The 20,857-nt window shown below is 36.0% G+C and overlaps 1 protein-coding gene across 2 annotated transcripts; it reads right to left on the reverse strand.

Moving 5' to 3' along the window:
* Positions 1-542: 542 nt before the first annotated feature.
* LOC129261936 (perilipin-2-like) lies at positions 543-16,707 on the reverse strand. 2 transcript variants are annotated; one of them, XR_010293583.1, is made up of 10 exons: positions 16,177-16,707; positions 14,382-14,648; positions 13,938-14,020; positions 13,139-13,316; positions 9,139-9,368; positions 7,540-7,704; positions 4,736-4,861; positions 3,966-4,223; positions 2,013-3,656; positions 543-1,736 (listed from the first exon to the last, which is right to left on the reverse strand). XR_010293583.1 is itself a non-coding variant. In XM_064099618.1 (9 exons), exons 2-9 carry the CDS (start codon positions 14,623-14,625, stop codon positions 3,312-3,314), a joined length of 1,629 nt encoding a protein of 542 aa, XP_063955688.1. In that variant the 5' UTR covers positions 14,626-14,648; positions 16,177-16,707; the 3' UTR covers positions 543-3,311. The 2 variants fall into 2 exon arrangements, 1 of the variants encoding a protein (XP_063955688.1); XM_064099618.1 differs by having other exon boundaries at positions 543-3,656.
* Positions 16,708-20,857: the final 4,150 nt, after the last annotated feature.

The raw sequence follows: 20,857 nt of genomic DNA on the forward strand, positions 1-20,857 counted from the left end.
GAATCCTCTCCTTACACCATCCCTTTCCCACCTTGAGCTCTATGTTTATTCAAATTCCTCAATCTAACATCCCTATTTTGTGTTTATAATTTCTTTCGAAAACAAGTTTCTTAATCACACCAAGTCAATTAAATTCGAGGTGATAAGGGTACTAGATACGCGAGGGAGACTTCTTCTTTTGATTTGAATTTGATGAGACATTGGAAACCTCACGCTTAACGCGGGAGGGGGACCTGCACCCTCACCCCCTCCAAAATTAAATCCTGGCTACGCGATTGATTCTTCACTCTCCCCCTCTCTCTTTCTATCTATTTCTCTCTCCCCCTCTTTGTTAATTTTGTAGTGAATTTCTATCACTCATTTTCAGTTGATCATTCTAAAATTTCACTAATTAATAAGGCAAAATTAATCACAAAAATATCAAAATCATATTCAGATACTTTTATCAGTGCAGGCCTATATGTTTCTGGATATCCAACTTCCAACAAATTTCAAATTGAGATTCGTTTTTTATTAATCATGCGACTTTTAACTAATTGGTATTGATTTGATATCACTTTATTGGAATCACAGTAAAGGAAAGTAGTTTACAAAGTGCATAAATATACATAATAAAGATTAAGATAAGCCCATATCATGACTCATCACTGTCAATGCAGGACAGTAGTATAAAGTACAGTATCGGCATAAGTAACAGGTACATTACATAATACAAACATATCTTAAAAATGAGCATGCGAAATGATCAGCCATATAGCCCCTATATACAGTGCGTCCCAGAAAAAACGAAACCGAGATTTAGCGATGATTTATCATAACTTAATCACAAATACAATAGACAAATGACCTACCAATGTAAATTTTAGAATCTCCTCTTTCATCTGATATTACTTAGATTATTCCTCATTCACGCATGAGCGAGCAAAAACAATTTGAAGAAAGGATACCAAAAACTCATTTGGCGGGGGGTATCTGAATTTCAAAAAGAAAATCACATGTCTTAAAAGTTCAATATCTGCTCTTTAATTTGATACCTCAATTACAGAAAATGGTCAAGAAATAACAAAGTTCTGGTATTTGAAAAACGAAATATAACATTAACTTCTCAATTGTAATATAATGTATTTTATATCAATCTAATGAGCACAGACAAAATAATTATATGGATGATTCCTACCACAAAATTGTAAATTCAGATAGCTAGAAAGAAAGTAAGTAAGAAAGAGAAGAGAGAGAAAAGAGAAGGAATGAGAAGAGGAAGATCACCAACCAATCAAAATCAAAGATTCCATACAAGTTATACCACTGGATGGAAAAGTTTTAAATGGTAGCTTTTATGCAATCTGGCCCGGGTCTTCAATTAGTTTGGATACGTGGCATGGGAATGGTAGAGGCTGGAGAGTAGCCAGTCATGTTATAGGACTTACACAAATCAGTAATCATCATATCCTCTATATTTAATGTGTTACATCTTGAAGAATACTGAGCATTTAATCAAAATGGAGCCACATAAATTTCATATATTTTATTTTTTTGTAATTAGTATGGATCTGAACTTTCATTAAAGGGGAATGCAACCTTTAGAACAAGTAGGCTTTTGTCGAAACAGAAAAATCAAAGAATAAGAACAAAGAAAGTTTGAGAAAAATCGGACAAATAATGAGAAAGTTATGAGTATTTGAATATTGCAATCACTAATGCTATGGAGATCCTCCCATTGGCAATGCGACAAGGATGTGTGATGTCACAGTACATGTGAACAACTTTCCCTTTGATGGACTATAAAATACCCTCAAAATGTATCTTTTTGCTTTTTCTTATGTTGATACAAACTCTTTATCCATGATGTATTCTTTAAAAGTCTGTATTACATGCCCTCCTATAGAAAGAACACATGATCTACTGATAGATGTGATAAAAGAGGCAAATTAAGTGAAATATATACTTAAGTAATGGGGAGAGTTGTTCACAAGTGACATCACACATCTTTGTCGCATTGCCAATTTGAGGATCTCTATAGCATTAGTGATCGCAATATTCAAATGCTCTTAATTTTCTCATTATTTGCCCGATTTTTCTCAAACTTTCGTTGATCTGTTTCTTTGATTTTTCTGTCTTCACACAAGCTTTCTTCTTCTAAATGTTTCATTCTCCTTTAATATCAGCATTTGCATGTAAATAGGCATTATAATAGATCCATTAATCAAGATAGTGAGGAATTAAAATTTGAATAGATTTAAAAGTAAAAAATTGCTCCGGTTTATGATTTTTTTTTTCTCGACATTACATGAAAGCAAAATAACATTTTTTTCAAAAAATAATTTTATGGACATGCAGAATGTGGCTGTGGCAAGGTTTTAATTAAAAAAATATATCTGATGATTTTTTTTAGTCTAAAGAATCGTTTTGATCTCTCAATCCATGCAGGGGATTGAAAAACAGCACAGACAAAGGACAGAGGAACACCTTAACATGAAGCTTGCTTCAGGAACATCCAAAATGAGATCGTACTGAAAAATGACTGCACACTGTTATTTACAAACTATTTAATTTACTATAAATGAAAGGCCAGGGTCAGCTAATAATGCGACTATTCATCTATTTTTATTGGTTGATTGATTGACTCCATATTTTACTTCAATAAAAAAGATATTTACAAAGTATGGAGAGCGCACCTTTGCCCATGCTGCTCCTTCACTTTGGAATACCTCCCCATCATTATGTAAAGAACTCTGAAAACATACTTATTTAAAAAAAAATTTAAATGAGTTAGTGCCACGATTGACAGCAAATTTCTCTCATTTCTTTGCTTTTTCTGCCTTCTTCAAAGAGCTCATAGGGACGCATTTGGCAGTGATAAGCGCTATATAAGAATGTTATTAACATACAGGATACATACATCATTTTGCCTATATACACATACATAAAAATAAGAAATGAAATGAGAGGCCTTCAAGAAAGGCCCTGTTGGGTACAAGTTTCCTCAAATACGTGTATTAAATTGCGTTACAGGCATATCAGAATCTTCTATACTTAGTTCTTCTAGTTGATTTTGACTAGCACAATAATTTTTTACAAGAATAGGCTTGTTATTTTCCTCAAAACTGACTACTAACATAACGGATCTCGTTATCTCAAGCAGTTTGTATAATTCCCATCATGGACCTCCATGTCGCCATTCCATAAAATAAAAAAGGATAGTATGAAAAGGGATTTTGAGCAAGCAACGAAGAAAATTGAGGTGGGCATTTTTGTTTAGAAAAAAAATGACGGGCCACCCCCAAAATTGTGCTTGCATACTTTGTTCTTCTTTATCTTTTTTTCTTTTTGAAAATATTTTTCACTCCCGCTTTTTTCTTAGAACTTTTTCTATTCGGTTGATTCGTAGAACCAACCGTTGATCCGTTCGAAGGCTCGTGATCATCTATTTTGCCTCGGTCAAAGTCTCCATCAACATCGCCAACAACCTCCTTATCAATAGTATCATTGAGATCACCGTCGATGTCAGAGAGGATATCACCATTCTTTACATTACTCGAGGTGCTACTGGTTTGACTTGGTCGTCGATCGTCATCCCCAATTGCTCCGTGATGGCTTTTAGAATCTTCGTCATCAGGTGGATGCTCGTAGCACTTGCTTGATTCTCCGTCTGATAGCTGAATAATTGAATAATTAGGAAAATAATAAAGAATACACGACATAAAACAGATTGGGGAGTTTTTAATATGCCTAAACAGTATTTTTAAGCCAATATAGAATTCTATGAGGGATAAAATGGTTGTTGAACATTAATCCTTTAGTTTGCAGTACCTCTTCTACAAGAGAAAACATCCTGACATCATTTAAATGTAAATGAAAGCCCAGTTCGCCTGAAAGTGATGCTTGTAATTACGGCTGATAAGTCAAAGTCACTTCAAATAATAATTCTTCTTTGAATATATATTCGGTTGATTAATATTACCCACCGGTGATCCGATTGAAGACTCGTGATCATCTCTTTTGCCTCTGTCAAAGTCTCCATCAACAACATCCTTATCAATAGTATCATTGAGATCACCGTCGATGTCAGAGTGGATATCACCATCCTTGACTTTATTATCACTCAAGGTGTTACTAGTTTGACATGGACGTTGATCGTCATTCCCAACTGCTCCGTTATGGTTTTTAGAATCTTCGTCATCAGGTGGATTTTCGTAGCGCCTGTTTGATTCTCTGTCTGATAGCTGCGAAATTATGAAAATAATAAAGGAAACAAAGCATGAAAATAGATTCGGCAGTTTCCTATTCTTTACTTGTTCATATACGCCTAAACTGTATCTGTAAGCCAAAATAGATTTTTTTCAAAAAGAATTCCTGTCATAAACTTGTTTCAGTGACAAGAATTAAAAGAATAATATTTAGATTAGGCTATAATAGCTCAGTAAGAATAAATAAAATACTGACAAATGTATACACTGAGAAATCTTTTCGTTAAGTAATCAAGAATGTTGGCAATGAAATGTGTAAATTGGTTATGAAGTCTTTAAATTTGCAATGAAGAAAGGTAAATTATCTCAACTCTCTACAATAAGACTGTGTTTGTCGTTCCGACAGGTCGATAAATTCCAGCTCTTTGATTGCATTTTAATAATGACTGATGTAGTCTATAAAAACCCCATAACTAACCAATAAGCTCTGGTGTTTAACACAAGCATTGGAGAACAAGATTTATTTTTTGCAAGAAATTAAGACTCACCATCCACTGAATAGGCCTCAAAGATACCAAGAAATAAGCAAAAGACATGGAGATATCAGACATCTTGTTCAATTGCAGTTTAGCAGTGACAAAGACATTGATTGGTATATCACGAATCATCTGCACCTACAATCAAAATCATTGACCAATTTGTAGAAGAAAATACTTTAAACTGAAACACATAAGAAGATCCCTTCATGTTTAATATCAAGAATTTTCAATAAGTGAATAAGTTTGGACTTTCCTGTGAGTTAGCTAAATGTTCACATCGATACAAAATGTCAAAAATATTGACAATATATCATCCAAGTTTGATTATTTAAAGAAAAAAATTCTTTCAAAGATAGAAAAAAAGGTGTCTAAATAGATAGTTTAACATTTATCTCTCTGTCACGTACATGGATATAATAGAACTGGTGGGTGTTTCATAAAGCTGTTCGTAAGTTAAGAGCGACTTTAAGAACGACTGGTGATCCTTTCTAGTGGCAAATGGTATATTCATTGGCGATGGTTTAGCGCGTAAGAAAGGTTCACCAGTCGCTCTTAAAGTCGCTCTTTAACTTACGAACAGCTTTATTAAACGACCACCAGAGCGAGATCATTTCGCCAGTGCAATAATAACTTAGCTTTAACTTTTCAAATTCTTAAAGGAAATAATAATTCTTAATACATCAAAAATACAGGAAAAGAGACAAATATTTACAGGGGGAGGTGCCGATGATTTGAGGATACCAGTAGTCAAAATCATTAGAAACATTCAATAGAAGAGCGATATGAAGTAAACAATAATAAATCATTTGGACAGATATAGGGAACAAAGAAAGGGAGAGGGGTAGAATGAATAGGTCATTCATTAATTGGAAGAGGGCATGATAGCTTGGCATGGCATGGCCCTGGGAAGCGGAGAGTGCTGAAGCACCCCACAAATTTCTTTGGCGGTGCTGATATTATTCTCCATAGGCAGCACCCCCAGGTATTCTGAAAGATGTAGCAAAATGAAATAATATAACCAAAATGACCTTCATTTTATAGTGACCCCCCCCCCCCTTTTTTTTTTTTTACTTTGCTTTTCAAATTTTTCGGGACTAATTTGACCTCATTTTGTAGTTAAAACCTTTATTATTATTTTTTTTTTGCTTTACTTGGCTTTTCAAATTTCTCGGGACTAATTTGACCTCATTTCGTACTGAAAACCTTCGTTCCTTTATTTCTTTTTTAATTTAATTTTATTTCATTTTTTTTTTTGCATTTCAAATTTACATCGGCACCCCCAGCCATGAATTAATGTCTGGTCTACAGATAAGGGAATCTGTAATATGCATGAAAGGAATGGCAATTAACAGAAGCTAAAGCGAATCCAGGGTCACTTATAGCTTATATATTGTTAACAAACTTGATTTATGCAATCGATTGTACATTTTGGGCAAATCAATCGTAAAAATTAATTCTTTGATTATTGCTAAACTTTATGTTACAGGGCTCAGGAATGTAAAATAATTCATGTAAACTATTTGTGAGTGCTGACAAATTTCATGAGATTGTGCTCTTATCATCACAAAGCTGTCTTTGTATTCAACAAGTGGAACGTCTCTTGCAGTATCACCTGCATTGCGCAATTCAATATAGCAGGAGTGCTATCTTTGAAAACTACTAAGATTAATAATTATTCACGAGAACGCCATTCATATGATAATAAATACTGATTTCATACTGATTCACCTTAAATGACCTTTGACCTTATCTATGTGACCTGAAACTCACGCAAAAAGATCAGTGACTCTATGATTATTCCATTATATCAAAATGTCATGAAATTAGTCCATATGCTTTTAAAGTTATGACGACATTTGAAAAACTTAACTTTGGATCAGATAATGATACCCCAACATGGTCAAAGGTCAGTGACACTAAATGACCTTTGACCTTGATCATATGACCTGAAATTCATGCAAGATAATCAGTATAAATTGATTACCCTTATTTCCAAGTTTAATGAAACAGGTCCATATAATTTCTAAGTAATGATGGCATGTCAAAAACTTAACCTTGCATGGTTAAAGGACAAGTCCACCCCAACAAAATGTTGATTTGAATAAAAAGAGAAAAATCCAACAAGCATAACACTGAAACTGTCATCAAAATCGGACGTCAAATAAGAAAGTTATGAGTTTCGCTTAATTTCTCAAAACAGTTCTATGCACATCCTGGTTGGTATGCAAATGGGGAGACTGATGACATCATCCACTCACTATTTCTTTTGTATTTTATTATATGAAACTTTCTAATTTTCTCCTAATTGTCAAGTGCATGAAACAACGATTAATTCCTCACTGAACATGTGGAATTAGCATTGTTTAATCCTATATGGTTCAGTCAAGTTGGTCCTTATTGTCAAATCTGTAAAAATTGAATAATGTATAATTCAAACAATAAAAAACAAAAGAAATGGTGAGTGAGGGACATCAACTGTCTCATTTGCATGTCTCTGAGTTGTGCATATCACTGTTTTGTGAACAATAAGTGAAACTTTAAAATGTCATGACTTTCTATAATTTTACATCCGATTTTGATGAAATTTTCAGCGTTACGCTAGTTTAATTTTTTTAAATTCAAATCTCCATTTTCCTGAAATGGACTTGACCTTTAACGTCGGAAAAGTATGGAACGCCAAGTGTAAAGCCACGTATTGTAGCTGTAATAATTTTGTACTTGGCGCCCCGTATAAAAGTGGCGCCTATAATAGCCTCGCTCTGCAATGTGGTCAAGACAAAAATTTATGTATTGCAATTAATATTCGACCTTACCTCTTCCAGTGAGTTATAAAGGGCATCAGCAAGCTCACGACCTTCCTCTACCTTAGTACGTAGACTCTTGGGAAAAAGAAGAACACAGCCTGCAATATTACCACTCAAGACTTGTAGACGACCAGCAAGATTATGAACAATGGCCAAGGTCTTCTGTTCTTTATTCTAAAGAAGCATGAGGAAAATTGTATATTCAATATGAAATCAATAACAATTAAGGATTTCTTACTATTCAAACATGAAGATAATGGGGTCAATGGAAATTTGATTATACATCCTGCATATGGTTCTGAAAACACAAATTTACAACAAATCATGATATGAAAAACAACCATAATTTGTATATTTCAAATTTCAGAGTGTTAGACATGCGTACTTGAAATGTCTTCAGAAGTTTTCATTCATACTGGGGATGTATTAATTTTCTTTCTGTCAATTCCTTGTTAGCTGAATCGATGTTTGTACAAGCACACTCGATCTGATCAAGAAAAAAAAAGGTTGACAAGGGGGAACAAATTAATTTTTTGTTTGTCTCTTGAATTGTCGGTGAAAGGAACAGCAAGCAGGAGGGCACCAGGCCTAATCAGGATGTAGCTAGGAATTATAAGAAGTGATGCAAATTGTATTCTAGGTAAATGTATGTACTTTTTTATCAATAATTCAAGACCTTGAAGGCATCAAGAGAGAAATAGGCCTAGTGGAAGTATATCACAACAAAATTATAACTAGGTTTCTATATTCACAATGTAGGCCTATCCATTAATCTATATACAATCTGACCAAAAAAAACCCCTGACCATTATGTAAATATAATTTATACATGAACCCGTTGGTTCCTGTACAAAGCCTTTGGGAATTACAGAGATCAAATTTCAGCAGGATCCCGGGGGCCACTTCCATTGACGAGTGGATACCATGCGCGACCATGGGGTCTTGAAAAGCACCCTAAACACGTATTTTCCATATTCTGAAAATGCACCCCTTAACAAGTATTGGCGTGTGAAACCCTACCCTTAACAAGTATTGGAAACAAATACTATTGGCAAGTATTCCCAGAACTGAGCCCCTAAACAAGTACAGCAATGTATTTTCCATATTCTGAAAATGCACCCCTTAACAAGTATTGGAAACAAAACGATACTCTTAGCAAGTATTCCCTGAAATGAACCCCTAAACAAGTACAGAGAAATGTTATTGTTATGTCACGCGTCCGTCGGTCGTCGGTTTTACCTTTAGACACCATTATTTTGGTTTAGTACGGCCCCATGCACCTTCCACACCTCGCGCAAATCAGACTCTAAACACGTAGTGTTGGGGCAAAAAGGACATCCTTTATAAAACATTTTTATTTTGTTTTATCATCCCCGCATATTTGACCCTAAACACGTATATTTTTCCGAGCGAAATAGATACCCTTTTTTCATTTTTTGGTGTTTTTGACACCCTTATCACGTTACGTACGTAACGTGCCCTATCTTGAAAAAGACATCCCTTTTACGTGTTTTTTTGGTCGCGCATGGTATCCACTCGTCAATGTAAGTGCCTCCCCCCCCCCCCCCCCCCCCCCCCGGGAGCAGGATATGTCCCAATCCCACTTACCAAGTCTACAGTAAAGTACAGTTTCTCAAGCGTCTCCTGACTACGCTTTTGAGCATAACGGATATTACGCATGGCCTTGCTAAGAACACGACGTCTGACCTTGTTGGACACACGGCTTGCTCGCTGGACAGTCGCCACAAGGGGCTTATCCTCAGGGATATGGTCTTCAAGTTCAACTCCAGCAGCAGCTAAAGCTTGGTGTGGGACCTGCACCTCACCGTTATTAGCGGCTAGAAGGAGATAGACGAGATATTTTGAAAAAAAAATGGACACAGTTCTTAACTATCATCAAGCGTCTCTTATAGGCCAACTGAAAATATATCAACAAACATGGCACATACAATTGACAATTTTAACCGCATTAAAAATTGAGCGAACAAAACTATTAATTAATTGATGTCGCTTCTGAAGGCAGGTCCATTAGTAAATTGTCAAATCGTCTACTGCCAACTCGTCCACTCACCATTTTTATTGTCTACCTTCAATAAGTCTAATGCCATTCCGTCCATCAACATTTCGTCCAACAACTATTTGGTCCAATCAGCATTTAGCAGGCTAATCATCAGTTTGTCTATGACCATTCCGTCTCATAACCAGTTGGTCTAATATCCATTTTATTTTCATTAATTTCGCCCAATTAACACTTATTCCAACTAGACCAAATTGTATATGGAATAGATGGCTATTGGACGAAATGGTGAATGGACAAAATGGCAATTAGACCGTGTGGATAGTGGACGAAGTGATGATAGACCAAATGATAGTAGACGAGTTGGTGATTGGACGAATGGGCATTAGACCAATTGAAAATAAACCTTAGAAGCCACGGAAATTCATTGCTATAACTTGTCATTCAATCAAAATGACACGGAGTTTTATTTCTGTGGCTTCCAACAGTGGCTTGTAACTTGCCATTCATAACAAGAGGACAATAATGCAAAATATGAATGACACAGGTAATCTATGAAAAGATGAATAGATGAAAATAAAAACAACTTTTTGTGCAAATATGAAATACATAGGCGGATCCAGCTTTTGGCGAAAGGGGGGGGGGGGGCGCACTGCCGAGCGGCGCACATATTTTTGCACTTCACCGGCGCCATAAAAGAAAATGTTGAAAAAGGGGTAAAGTCTGACCCTGTCAAATGCTCTTTTCAAAATGTAGGATTTCCAGTCATGCCATTTTGCATGACCACACGCAGATATATTCCAATCTGAAAAGCGGACAATTTGAGCACGATTTTAAATAAAGAACGAGTTGTGTAGCTCAATCTCGCTTGCTGATTTCTCTGTAACATTACCATCTTATTTTATTTTTGCACATGCGGAATTATTGGGGGGGGGGGGCAAAACGATATGTTTGCCCCCCCCAATATTTTCATTGGTGGGGCGATCGCCACCCCCCCCGCCCCCCCCGGATCGACGCCTCTGTATAAACAATGATACTACATCATGAATCATTCGGAATACATCACCAATCCAGGTTTATATATTATCATTCAATTTTCATGTACATGATATAGGCCTATGCAGAATTTGGTATATATTGTGATGCTTTTCACTAAATCTAATGCAATTTGCATGATGAGTAATTTTCATCTAATTACTTTGATGAAACTGGATATGAAGCTTATGACCTGAATTCAGAAAGAGATCCTTCAAGACAGAGCTTTGAAAATAGTTCTCCAGTTTTACAGGTATCGTTATCTTTGTTTTTAACTTCTTCCTGAGTGATCAGATGAATAATATTTAACTTAATGGAAGATGAAAATAAATCAAATTTTGTGGCGTAAACATTTAAACGTTAAAACAAAGGTATTGACAAACTGTATTTATACATTGAAAATGATATTTAGTGGTTTATTCTACCGGCGCCTATTTATTGGAACCAGGGGACGCTGATTATTCTTGACCGGCGCCGATTTAGAACAAGTAGTGCTGATTTTTTTTTTACCGACGTCACGTAAGATTCAGGCAGCGGCAATTCATAATCGACTGGCGCCGATTTAGAACCAGGAGGCGCCGATTATTCTTGACTGGCGCCGATTTTTAACCAGGTGGTGCTGATTATTCTTGTCCGGCGCCGATTTAGATTTAGGTGGAGCTGATTATTCTTGATCGGCGCCGGTTAAGACTCAGGCAGCGCCGATTTATAACCATATTGCGCTGATTATTCTTGACCAGCCCCGATTTAGATATAGGTGGCGCTGATTATCCTTGATCGGCGCCGGTTAAGACTCTGGCAGTGCCAATTTTTCTTGACTGGCGCCGATTTATAACCAAATGGCGCTGATTATTCTTGTCCGGCGCCGATTTAGATTTAGGTGGTGCTGATTATTCTTGATTGGCACCAGTTATATGCAGGCAGCGCACTGCTGATTATTTTCAACCGACGAAGTTGTTGGGAAAAGGGTAGTTAAAAGAAAAGATAAGGATGATGATATGATTGTGCTTTGCTGGGGGATAGTCTTTCCTCTACTGTTCCTAATGCAGTGTATAATTTTTTTTAAGCGGCGCCTTTTCTTTTCTTTCCTTTATTTTTATTTTTTCAAGCAGCGCCTTTTCTTTCTTTTACTTTTATTTTTTTTGAGCGAGGGGGGGGGGCGCGCCCCCTGTGCCCCCCCCCCTGGATCCGCCATTGAAATAGAAGAGAGGAGGCTAATATAATCATAATCCCTTAGTATGTGAAAATTCCGAGATCACTTTGGTCTCTATACAGAACAATTTATATTTTGGACAAATATGAAAACACACAGTTGCATACCATTATTATTTATCATTCTAAAAATAACTCACACGAATATTTTGAAATCGGAAGGGCCACCCTCTTCAAAATGCATTGGACCAATGCCCTCTATTTAAAGATACAAACAATGTTATGATTAAAATCAATCATAAGCATTGCTAAATCATGTACTCAGGATAAGGTTAATCGTGTCTCTCAGGCTACTACACTTCTCCGAATGGTGCAGAAACTGGAAGATTGTCTTTGTGCCATTCGTTCCTGGATGACTGTGAACTATCTACTCCTTAATGATAACAAGATGGAAGTTCTGCATATCTCTTCCCATCGTAGACATACCCCTGAGCTAGATTCAATTCAATTTGCAAATGTTCATATACAGTACATCCCTCTAAAACGATTACTAACTTAGGTGTTTTGTTTGATAATAACTTTTCAATGCGTCCCTATGTCAACAGCATCTGTCGTAAAGCATCCTTCGCCCTAAGAAAAACTGGTAAAATTTGTAAATATCTCTCTAAGTCATCTACTGAAGTCCTCATTCATGCATTTATTAGTTAACTTCTTGACAGTTGCAATAGCCTGCTCCATGGAATTGCAGAAAATGATATTTCTAAGCTGCAGAGAATTCAAAACTCTGCAGCCCGTCTAGTTTCCCTCACTAAAAAGCAAGACCATGTAACAACTACTCTTAAACAATTGCACTGGCTCCTCATTCAATTTCGTATACATTCAAAATTCTACTCCTAACATTCAAATCTCTTCATAATATTTCTCTGAATATCCAGGCATATACTCCCAGTAGGTCCCTTCGTTCTGCAAATCAACATTTCTTAACAGTCAAAAAAGCAAAAACTAAACTTTTTTTTCAAGCTCTGCCCCACGTCTTTGGAACACTCTTCCAGCTTCCCTCCATTGTATCCCAAATATCACATCGTTTCGATCCAATTTAAAGACGTACCTCATGAAGAAAGCGTATTCAACATAGCCCCATTTACAGTGTCCTTGATATTTTTTTAATTTTTAGTTACACGATTTCTAATTTCACTTTTGTTTGTATATTTCGTATGTTCTACATTGTAAATCGCTTTGATATGGATTTCATGAAAAGCGCTATATCATGTATATAAGACTAAGTTATTATTATATTACACTGGTTGAAACACACATCAACCTGGTGTTCTGTGTTTACCAATCTCCACTGTATTGCTTGATCTGAATAAACATGTATTGATTCCCTTTCTCTTGACTACTTACTGTTTTCTTCAGGAAGGTAGTAGTCCACAGCAAACTCAGAAAGCAGAAGAGCAATGTCCACACCAGTGGTCAGTGCCTTCCCTAGTCTGGTAAGTAGAAGGTTATTGATTCTATCTGAACTAGCTTTCTTTGTATTTTCAATCATCTTCTTAGTGCCATCCTGGAGATTCATCATCATCTGATCAGGACAAAACAAGGAATTAAAGAAGAGTGGTAGATTTGTGGATGATTAGAATTCATTTTCAAAAACATAAGGGGAAAGGTCCTTTGTTCATACATGTAAAAGCTCCATGTTGTAGAATAACCTTCCTGAAATCATCAAAATCTGTATCTCAGCTGAATCTTTTTTGAAAATCTTGTCAAAACCTCTCTACTTTCTTTTTAATTCTCTATGACATGTGCCTTGAGCACTCTAGTCTGCAGAAGGTATTTGGCACTTTGTAAGTTACATCGTTATTACTTAACATTATTATTATTATTCAAGATTGAACTAGACAACTTAAATCATGTCGATAAATAGGTGACTTGAGCAGCATGTCAGGGCTATACTTTCAATATAGCAATAAAAACATCACACAACCTTGCTTGATCAACAATTAATCTCTTTAAATCCAGAAAAGACACAGGTAAAATTGAATGATAGCAACAAAGTTTACCTATAATGTTGAAAATGCCACATGGCCAAAACTCTCTTAATTTCTGAAAAAGGTCAAGACACCAACTCTGCATATCACAAGACAGTATTTAGTAACATGTTAACATTGAAAACAAAACAATGTCTTTCAGGTTTGATCCATACCCTCTCTGGTGATTCAGTGATGACTGGGACCTTCTCTTCAAGTTTATCCATCTGCTGGTTAGCATATTCATTAACAGCAGAAACTGAAGGAAAAAAAAGTATATATATTGAGGTGCATATATGAGGATTTTAATAAGGAAAGAAAATGCAAGATTGAATTGTGATTAGACACACGGGTCGTGTGGTCCAGTGGTTAGAGCATTGGACTCATAATCGCAAGGTTGTGAGTTCGAATCCCAACTCTGCCATTGTCTCCACTTTGATAAAAAGGCCCAAGAGTTACGTCAGCTACTATGACTGATTAACCTAGACGTAAAATGTTTCCTAGGTAATTGGTTATATACCAGCTTGGTGTTTACCAGCAAAATGCTGTCCTGTCGAGTTCCTACGGGCGTTACCACAAACAGAAACAAACAAACAGAAAGCAAGGAAGCATTATCTTACTTGGTCCTTCAAGTCTATTGACCACCGGCTGGGCAGTGCTAGCAGCCATGGCTACAGTACTTTCGGCCATCTCCAGAGTATACTTGACCAGACTATTCTTGTCCTTACTCCAGTTGTAAGCATTGGTCACTTGGGACAAGGTTGAACTGACAACAGGGAGTGCAGCCATACGATTGATGACATTAACCTGAGTGCCACAGTCTTCACCCTCTCCTGTAGTTTGGTTCTCAAGTTCTGGCTGCATGCTTGGTGGTTGCTGCTGAGCTTCTGTATGATAAAGAACAAAATACAGGAAATCTTAAATATGAAAGAAATAAAAATAAGATTTTTCTTTTTTCAAGGGTGGGGTTCAGGGGTGTCCTTGACTTAAGAGAATGGAAAATTGTTTCCCTTTTCTCTTCACTTCACTGCCAAACATGTACCTACTAAGGAAGTTTATTGCAAATTACAAGAAATAACATGAAAATTAATTGTAATTAATTTCAAATATCAATATCTAATTGCAAACTTTCAAGTGATAAATCTCTTTCAATCCATTGGCCACAACAGAGCCAAGCATGAGTTATAAGTATACCAGGCTCAAATGACTTAGCATATTATAACATTCTATTCCAACAAGGGTATATGTGCGTGTTCACCACAAGATTGTATGTGGTACTTCATTATCCGTGTGTGGTATTAAGTTTTGTAAGGGTGATTGGGCTATTACAGATGTGTATCACTCAGAAATTATTATATCCGTCTGGGACCGACCTTTAACGTCACCATCCGAAAGACGTGACCAGGGTTCGATCCTCGAACCTCTGCATCAATTTCTAACTTCCCTCCAAAACACTACAATACCTTCTTCTTCTTAACTTGTTTTTATTGGGCAATTAGTCACGAGTGACCATCTTAACCACACACTTTATAACTATAATCAGTAAGATGAATATTATTAATTTCTGATGTACTTTTTCTCTTATTATTTTTTCTAAATGTATTTCTTGAATCGGCTGCCAACCAGTCAAGAAATGATTATATTTGACCCTGCTTTTCGGAGCTTTTTTTTTTTTTTAGTTCTGTCTTCTTTTCTTCTTTTTTTTTCTCCTTCATTTTTTCCTTTTTTCTTCCTTTTTTTATTTTATTTTCTTCTTTTGTTTCTTGCCTTTTTCATTTTTTTCTTGTTTACTTTATTTTGTTATGTGTTGCTTTGTTTGTTTTTATTTGTTTCTATCTCTTTTCTTTTCTTTCTTATTTTATTCTTTCCTTTTTTATTTGATATTCTTTACTTTTCTTTTCTTTTATCTTTGTTTCTATATTTTTATTTTCTTTTTACTTGCTTTTGTTTTGATTTTTAAAGCATTTCTTCTGTCACTTTCTTCTGATGCAATATATGTGACAGCAGAGAAAAAAATGTGACTTGGGGCATGAATGGAAAGTACAGGAAAGAAAAATAAATAAACAAAAACAAAAATATGGGTTGTTAGTATATTATACATTTATTAACTTCAATAAGACCCTGAACATTAGCATATTTATATGTATCTCAATTTCCTCATAGTCTGTCTCTATTATGAATTAATTACTTAAAAGGGAAGCACATGCATCCAAACATTACAAATTTTAATTGTGCCTCTCAAGGGGAGGGGGGCAGAGCCGACTCCCCCCCCCCTCCTCCCGTGGATCCGCCAGTGCATCAATGGATCCATTCGAACGCTAGTCATGCTATAGTAGCTATAGACCATTACCACCGCTGACTACGTTTGCGCGGCGTTCAAGAAATATATTTTAAAAAAATGAAATGAGAACTCACCGAGTGACGATAATAGCAGCAGCTGTTTAAGCTCGTTCTAACCATAGACCAGATCTAACCATGGACCTACTAGCAAGGTTAGATTTGTTCTGATGAAATTTCACTAGAAGTGGAACCTTATATACCCTCACTTTAATCAATGGCGTGGTTATTGAACCAAGGATGTATTGATGTTTTTTTCTAAACCATCCGCAAGGATGGAGATTAGCCCATATCAGGCCGGGGCGAACCCAGCTTTCGTCAATAGGCGCTATAGGCAGGGGCCAAAGATTTCCCGGTCATATCATGGTATGAACAGGCAGTGGTGTAATTAGGCAAAATTTTTGAGGGGGCCAGATATGGCGTATTGGGCAGATTTTTATTTTAATGTTGCGAGCGAGCGAAGCGAACGAGCAAAAATTTTGTGATAGATTTTGACATAATATCCAGAAAATGATATCATATTTCACTCTTCTCTATTTCCTTTTCTTTTTTTAAAATCTGTACGCCACTATGAACAGGATTTTTGCTTTATGATTCTGCCCGAAGCTCTATGCGGCAGTAGCGTGAAGAGTAAAAAAAAAGAAAGAGGGACACATAATGGTGCATGTGCAAAAAAGCTGCTTAATATTAGTCCCGAGCGAGCGAAACAGCGAGAAAAAATATCATTTTTTTCAGTCCTGAGAATCTAACTTGGAGATATTTTTGACAATATATTCAGTAAATGACATCATATCTCATACTTTTTCTTTGCCTTTCTTTCCTCCATTTCTTTTTTGTTCTTGGTTGTAGAATTTTTGGGGGGCATGGCCCAACCCTTCCATCTGTGCGCCGGTGCTATGCAGGTGGGGAAAGGGGCGGAACCTCTTGATATCAAAGCCATTTTAAACCTTGCAGATTGCCGCTATTTTTGATAAAATCGCGGGTATTAAAGGGGTTCTCCGGGTTGGAAATATTTATATCTAATTTAATAGAGTAAAATTCACAGAGCAAAATGCTGAAAATTTCATCAAAATCGGATAACAAATAACGAAGTTATTGAATTTAAATATTTGCTTTATTCCGGTGAAACAGTTCTAGGCATATCTTAATGAATATTCATTAGGTGGACTGATGATGTCACATCCCCATTTTCCTTTTCTTATGTTATAACATGAAATCATATCTGTTTCATTTTTCATGAATGTGTAAATGGTGTGTCTCCATTACGATGAATAAGTTGAAGCAACAATCCAACTGTTTCAGTTCTGGGTAGAAAAATTTTGAATAAACCTAATTTCATATAATAAAATACAAAAGAACAAGTGGGGATGTGACATCATCAGCCCAGCTAATGAATATTCATGAAGACATGCCTGTAGAACTGTTTCACCGGAATAATGCAAATCTTTAAAATTCGACAACTTTGTTGTTTGTTATCCGATTTTGATCAAATTTTCAGCATTTTGCTTTGGGAATTTTACTCTATTTATTGAGATATAAATATCTTCAGCATGGAGTATCCCTTTATCTTTTACACAACACGTTAATCCAATGCAGTTGCGTATTAAACCAAATATTTTGAGGGAGTATAACATATAGCAATGTGTGAAAATTTGTAAAAATAAAAAAAATCGCCACGAGCGAAGCGAGCCCGAAAATGGCGTTTTGAAATGAAATTCGAATTATGCGATACATTTTCCATTATATTCAGGAAATAAGGTTTCAGATGAAGAACCCCTACTGCATTGGGGCAGAGACCCCGGTGGCTTTGCAGATTTAGCCAAAGTAAACATTAAGAGACTTTTAACGGTAACTCTTGCCAACGTAAACCGTTACCTATTGGGACATAATAACGTACAACAGGAGGATATTTCAAGCCTTTGGCTAAGGACTTTTTTGTCCCGATTGCAACCGTTATTGCATCAAATTTACCAATCTTCTTCTTCTTTTTTTTCTTGTCCCTTTTCTTCGTTTTTCCAATGTAGCTCATTCCAATTTACCTTCATTTCCCGCTTTTGTTTACCATTATGTCATCTTTTAATTCATTAATCATGTTAATGTATTCGTAGGGGCGGGTCCAGGGTTTTCAAAAGGGGGGGGGGGACACATTTTCCGGATGAAAATTTGACAAGAATAAAAAGGTTTTCACCAAAAATTGAAGGTCATTTCGTCCGCCAGAATTTGACAAGCAAAAAAAACACTCCCTTTCCAGGGGGGGGGGGGCACACTTGAGTTAAAACGGTATATTTACATTACAAATTTTGATTATGGCTCTCAAAAGAGGCATCCGCCACTGAGTAGGCCCATTTCGGAATGATTTGTTCTTTTTCACATCACGTCTTTTTTCGTTCTTTTTCCCGCTTTTCTTCTGTTTTCCATTTTTTATGCTTTTCTTTAGTTTTCTTTTCAATTTTTCCTTTCTCTTTCCGTTTTCCTCCTTTCTTCTTCCCCCCCTTTCCTTCCCTTTTCTTTCTCACATTTCTCTTTTTCTTGTTTTATTTTTATTTTTCCGGTATAATCCACCGAGGGGGGACATCCCGTTTTCAAGTAATATTGAAAAGCTTTTGTTAGTTAATGTAGTGACATATGCTTCTTTTTCATGACTACTTAAAGAGATTGCCCCCTTTTAATGTCTGAATATATACCATTTCCAGTCCGTGCTTACATTCGCGTTAGTGGATTGGTGAGATAATTATGTCTGCTCTCCATGAATTCCTAAAAACAGTCCTTAAAATGTCTTTTTTTCTTATCTGAATATCAAAAATTTTCAGCTCTCGCTCGCATTATTAGGTTTAGGGAAATACGTATGGTCTTAATGAATTTCTACAAACAAGCCTTAGAATTTCTCTCTTCAGGTCTGAATATCAAATTTGTTCAGCTCGAGCTTCGCGCTCGAAATATTTTATTAGTGAGATACGTATCATGTTCATGATTACAATGACTGCAAAAAGTGCTTCATTTGTTTAGGTGTAATTCTTATATAAAAAAGCACGCGCTTGGCGCTCGCATTAAATGACGATGGTGAGATATGTATGCTCTTCATGAATTTCTTTTTTTAAAGTCCTTGAAATGTCCCTGCTTGGGGTGAATATAACTAAAATGTCAGCTCGCATAGCTTGTTTAGTGAGTGAGACAGGTTCGTAATATGATTACAAAAATTTGCTTATAATGTCCCTTTTTAGGTTTGAATTAAAAAAAAAATTCAGCTCCCGCTTCGCTCTCGCGTTATTTGATCACTGAGATACGAACATAACCTTTTAAATGTCTTTATTAGTAAGCATATACCTGGCTAATGAGCGCGCTTTGCGCGCCCACAAAGTGACTCGAAATTTTGCTGGTGCCCCCCATGCCGTGACCCACGGTACTCCACTGTCTGTACTCATGAATAGGATCTATCTAGCAATTAATGCGAGCGCAAAGAGCCAGTGGACAAATTTTGATATTATATATATATATATTTATATATAAACAACTGATGCGAGCTCGAAGCGTGAGCTAAAAGTTTTAATAGTCCGGTCTTAAAACTTAGCACGTTATATGATAAAGGACAAACTGTAATATCTCAACAAAAATGCGAGGATGAAGCGCAAGCTAAAAATTTTATATACTGACCTGAAAGGAAATCTTTAAAGCACTATTTAATTTTGGAAAATCGAAAAAGAGACGTTCCAAGCACTTTTGTAATTATGGACATGATGCATATCTAATTGAAAAATAACAATTAATTCAAATGCAAAGCAAGAAAATATTTGATAGACTGACCAGACAAGGGAACATTTAAGGACTGCTAAAATAATCTTAGCTTAGGACTTGCTAAGATAAAATAAGGAAAATCGAATAGCAGGATGTTATGTGAATATTGATTTATAAATGGTTTATTTCAAACCCCATATTTATCCTTTTGAGCAGATTATTATCTTACTCAACAGGAAATGCGAGCGCGAAGCGCAAGCGAATTATTTTTTTCTATCTAATGACCTGATAGTCAGTATTTATTTTCCAATTACCCCCTCCCCTAATTTCATTCACTTTTATTCCCCTTTTATCTTTATTCTTCTTGTCTTTTCTCCTTACTTTTTTCCTTGTTTTCCTTATTTCCATTTTTTGGGGGGAGGGGTCGCAAATATTGCAACTTCGCCCCCCTCCCTCCTCGGAAGTGAATTGCGAAGAAGATAAACTAATCAATTAAAATAATCAACACAATGTCCATTCACAACATACAAAGATTTGTGCCTGCATGATTTCATAATGTGCGCATTCTCTGAAGCTCTTGTCCACAACTCAAGGTCGATATGATGAGATAGCACAGAAAGTGCTATGATCTAGTACTCGTGCTTGTAGAACACCTAAATGACACTTGATTAAACAATCAACAACGTGTCCATTCGTAGCTGGTAGATTTCTTGTCTATATTAGTAATAAGAGAAATCGTTAAGAATAGAACAAAGTATACTGGCACCCTCTCATAATAATTATAATTCTGACATTGGCAGATTTTCAATTGATGAACAACAAATGTTCTATTGGATTTTCATGAATTTAAATGCATTATTTGTTATTTTGGGGAGCTGAAAAGTGAAGAATTTTTTTTTCTGTGAACAGTGAATTCGATGTTCTTCCTAATTCCTTTAAATGTTTGTGTTTTCGAAACACATACTGCAGTCATCTTGCAGGGCCCTGGGAACTATTTTTTGCTGGGCGTGCTGAACATGGACGGAAA

The sequence above is a fragment of the Lytechinus pictus genome, chromosome 5, assembly GCF_037042905.1.
Source record: "Lytechinus pictus isolate F3 Inbred chromosome 5, Lp3.0, whole genome shotgun sequence".
Taxonomy (NCBI): domain Eukaryota; kingdom Metazoa; phylum Echinodermata; class Echinoidea; order Temnopleuroida; family Toxopneustidae; genus Lytechinus; species Lytechinus pictus.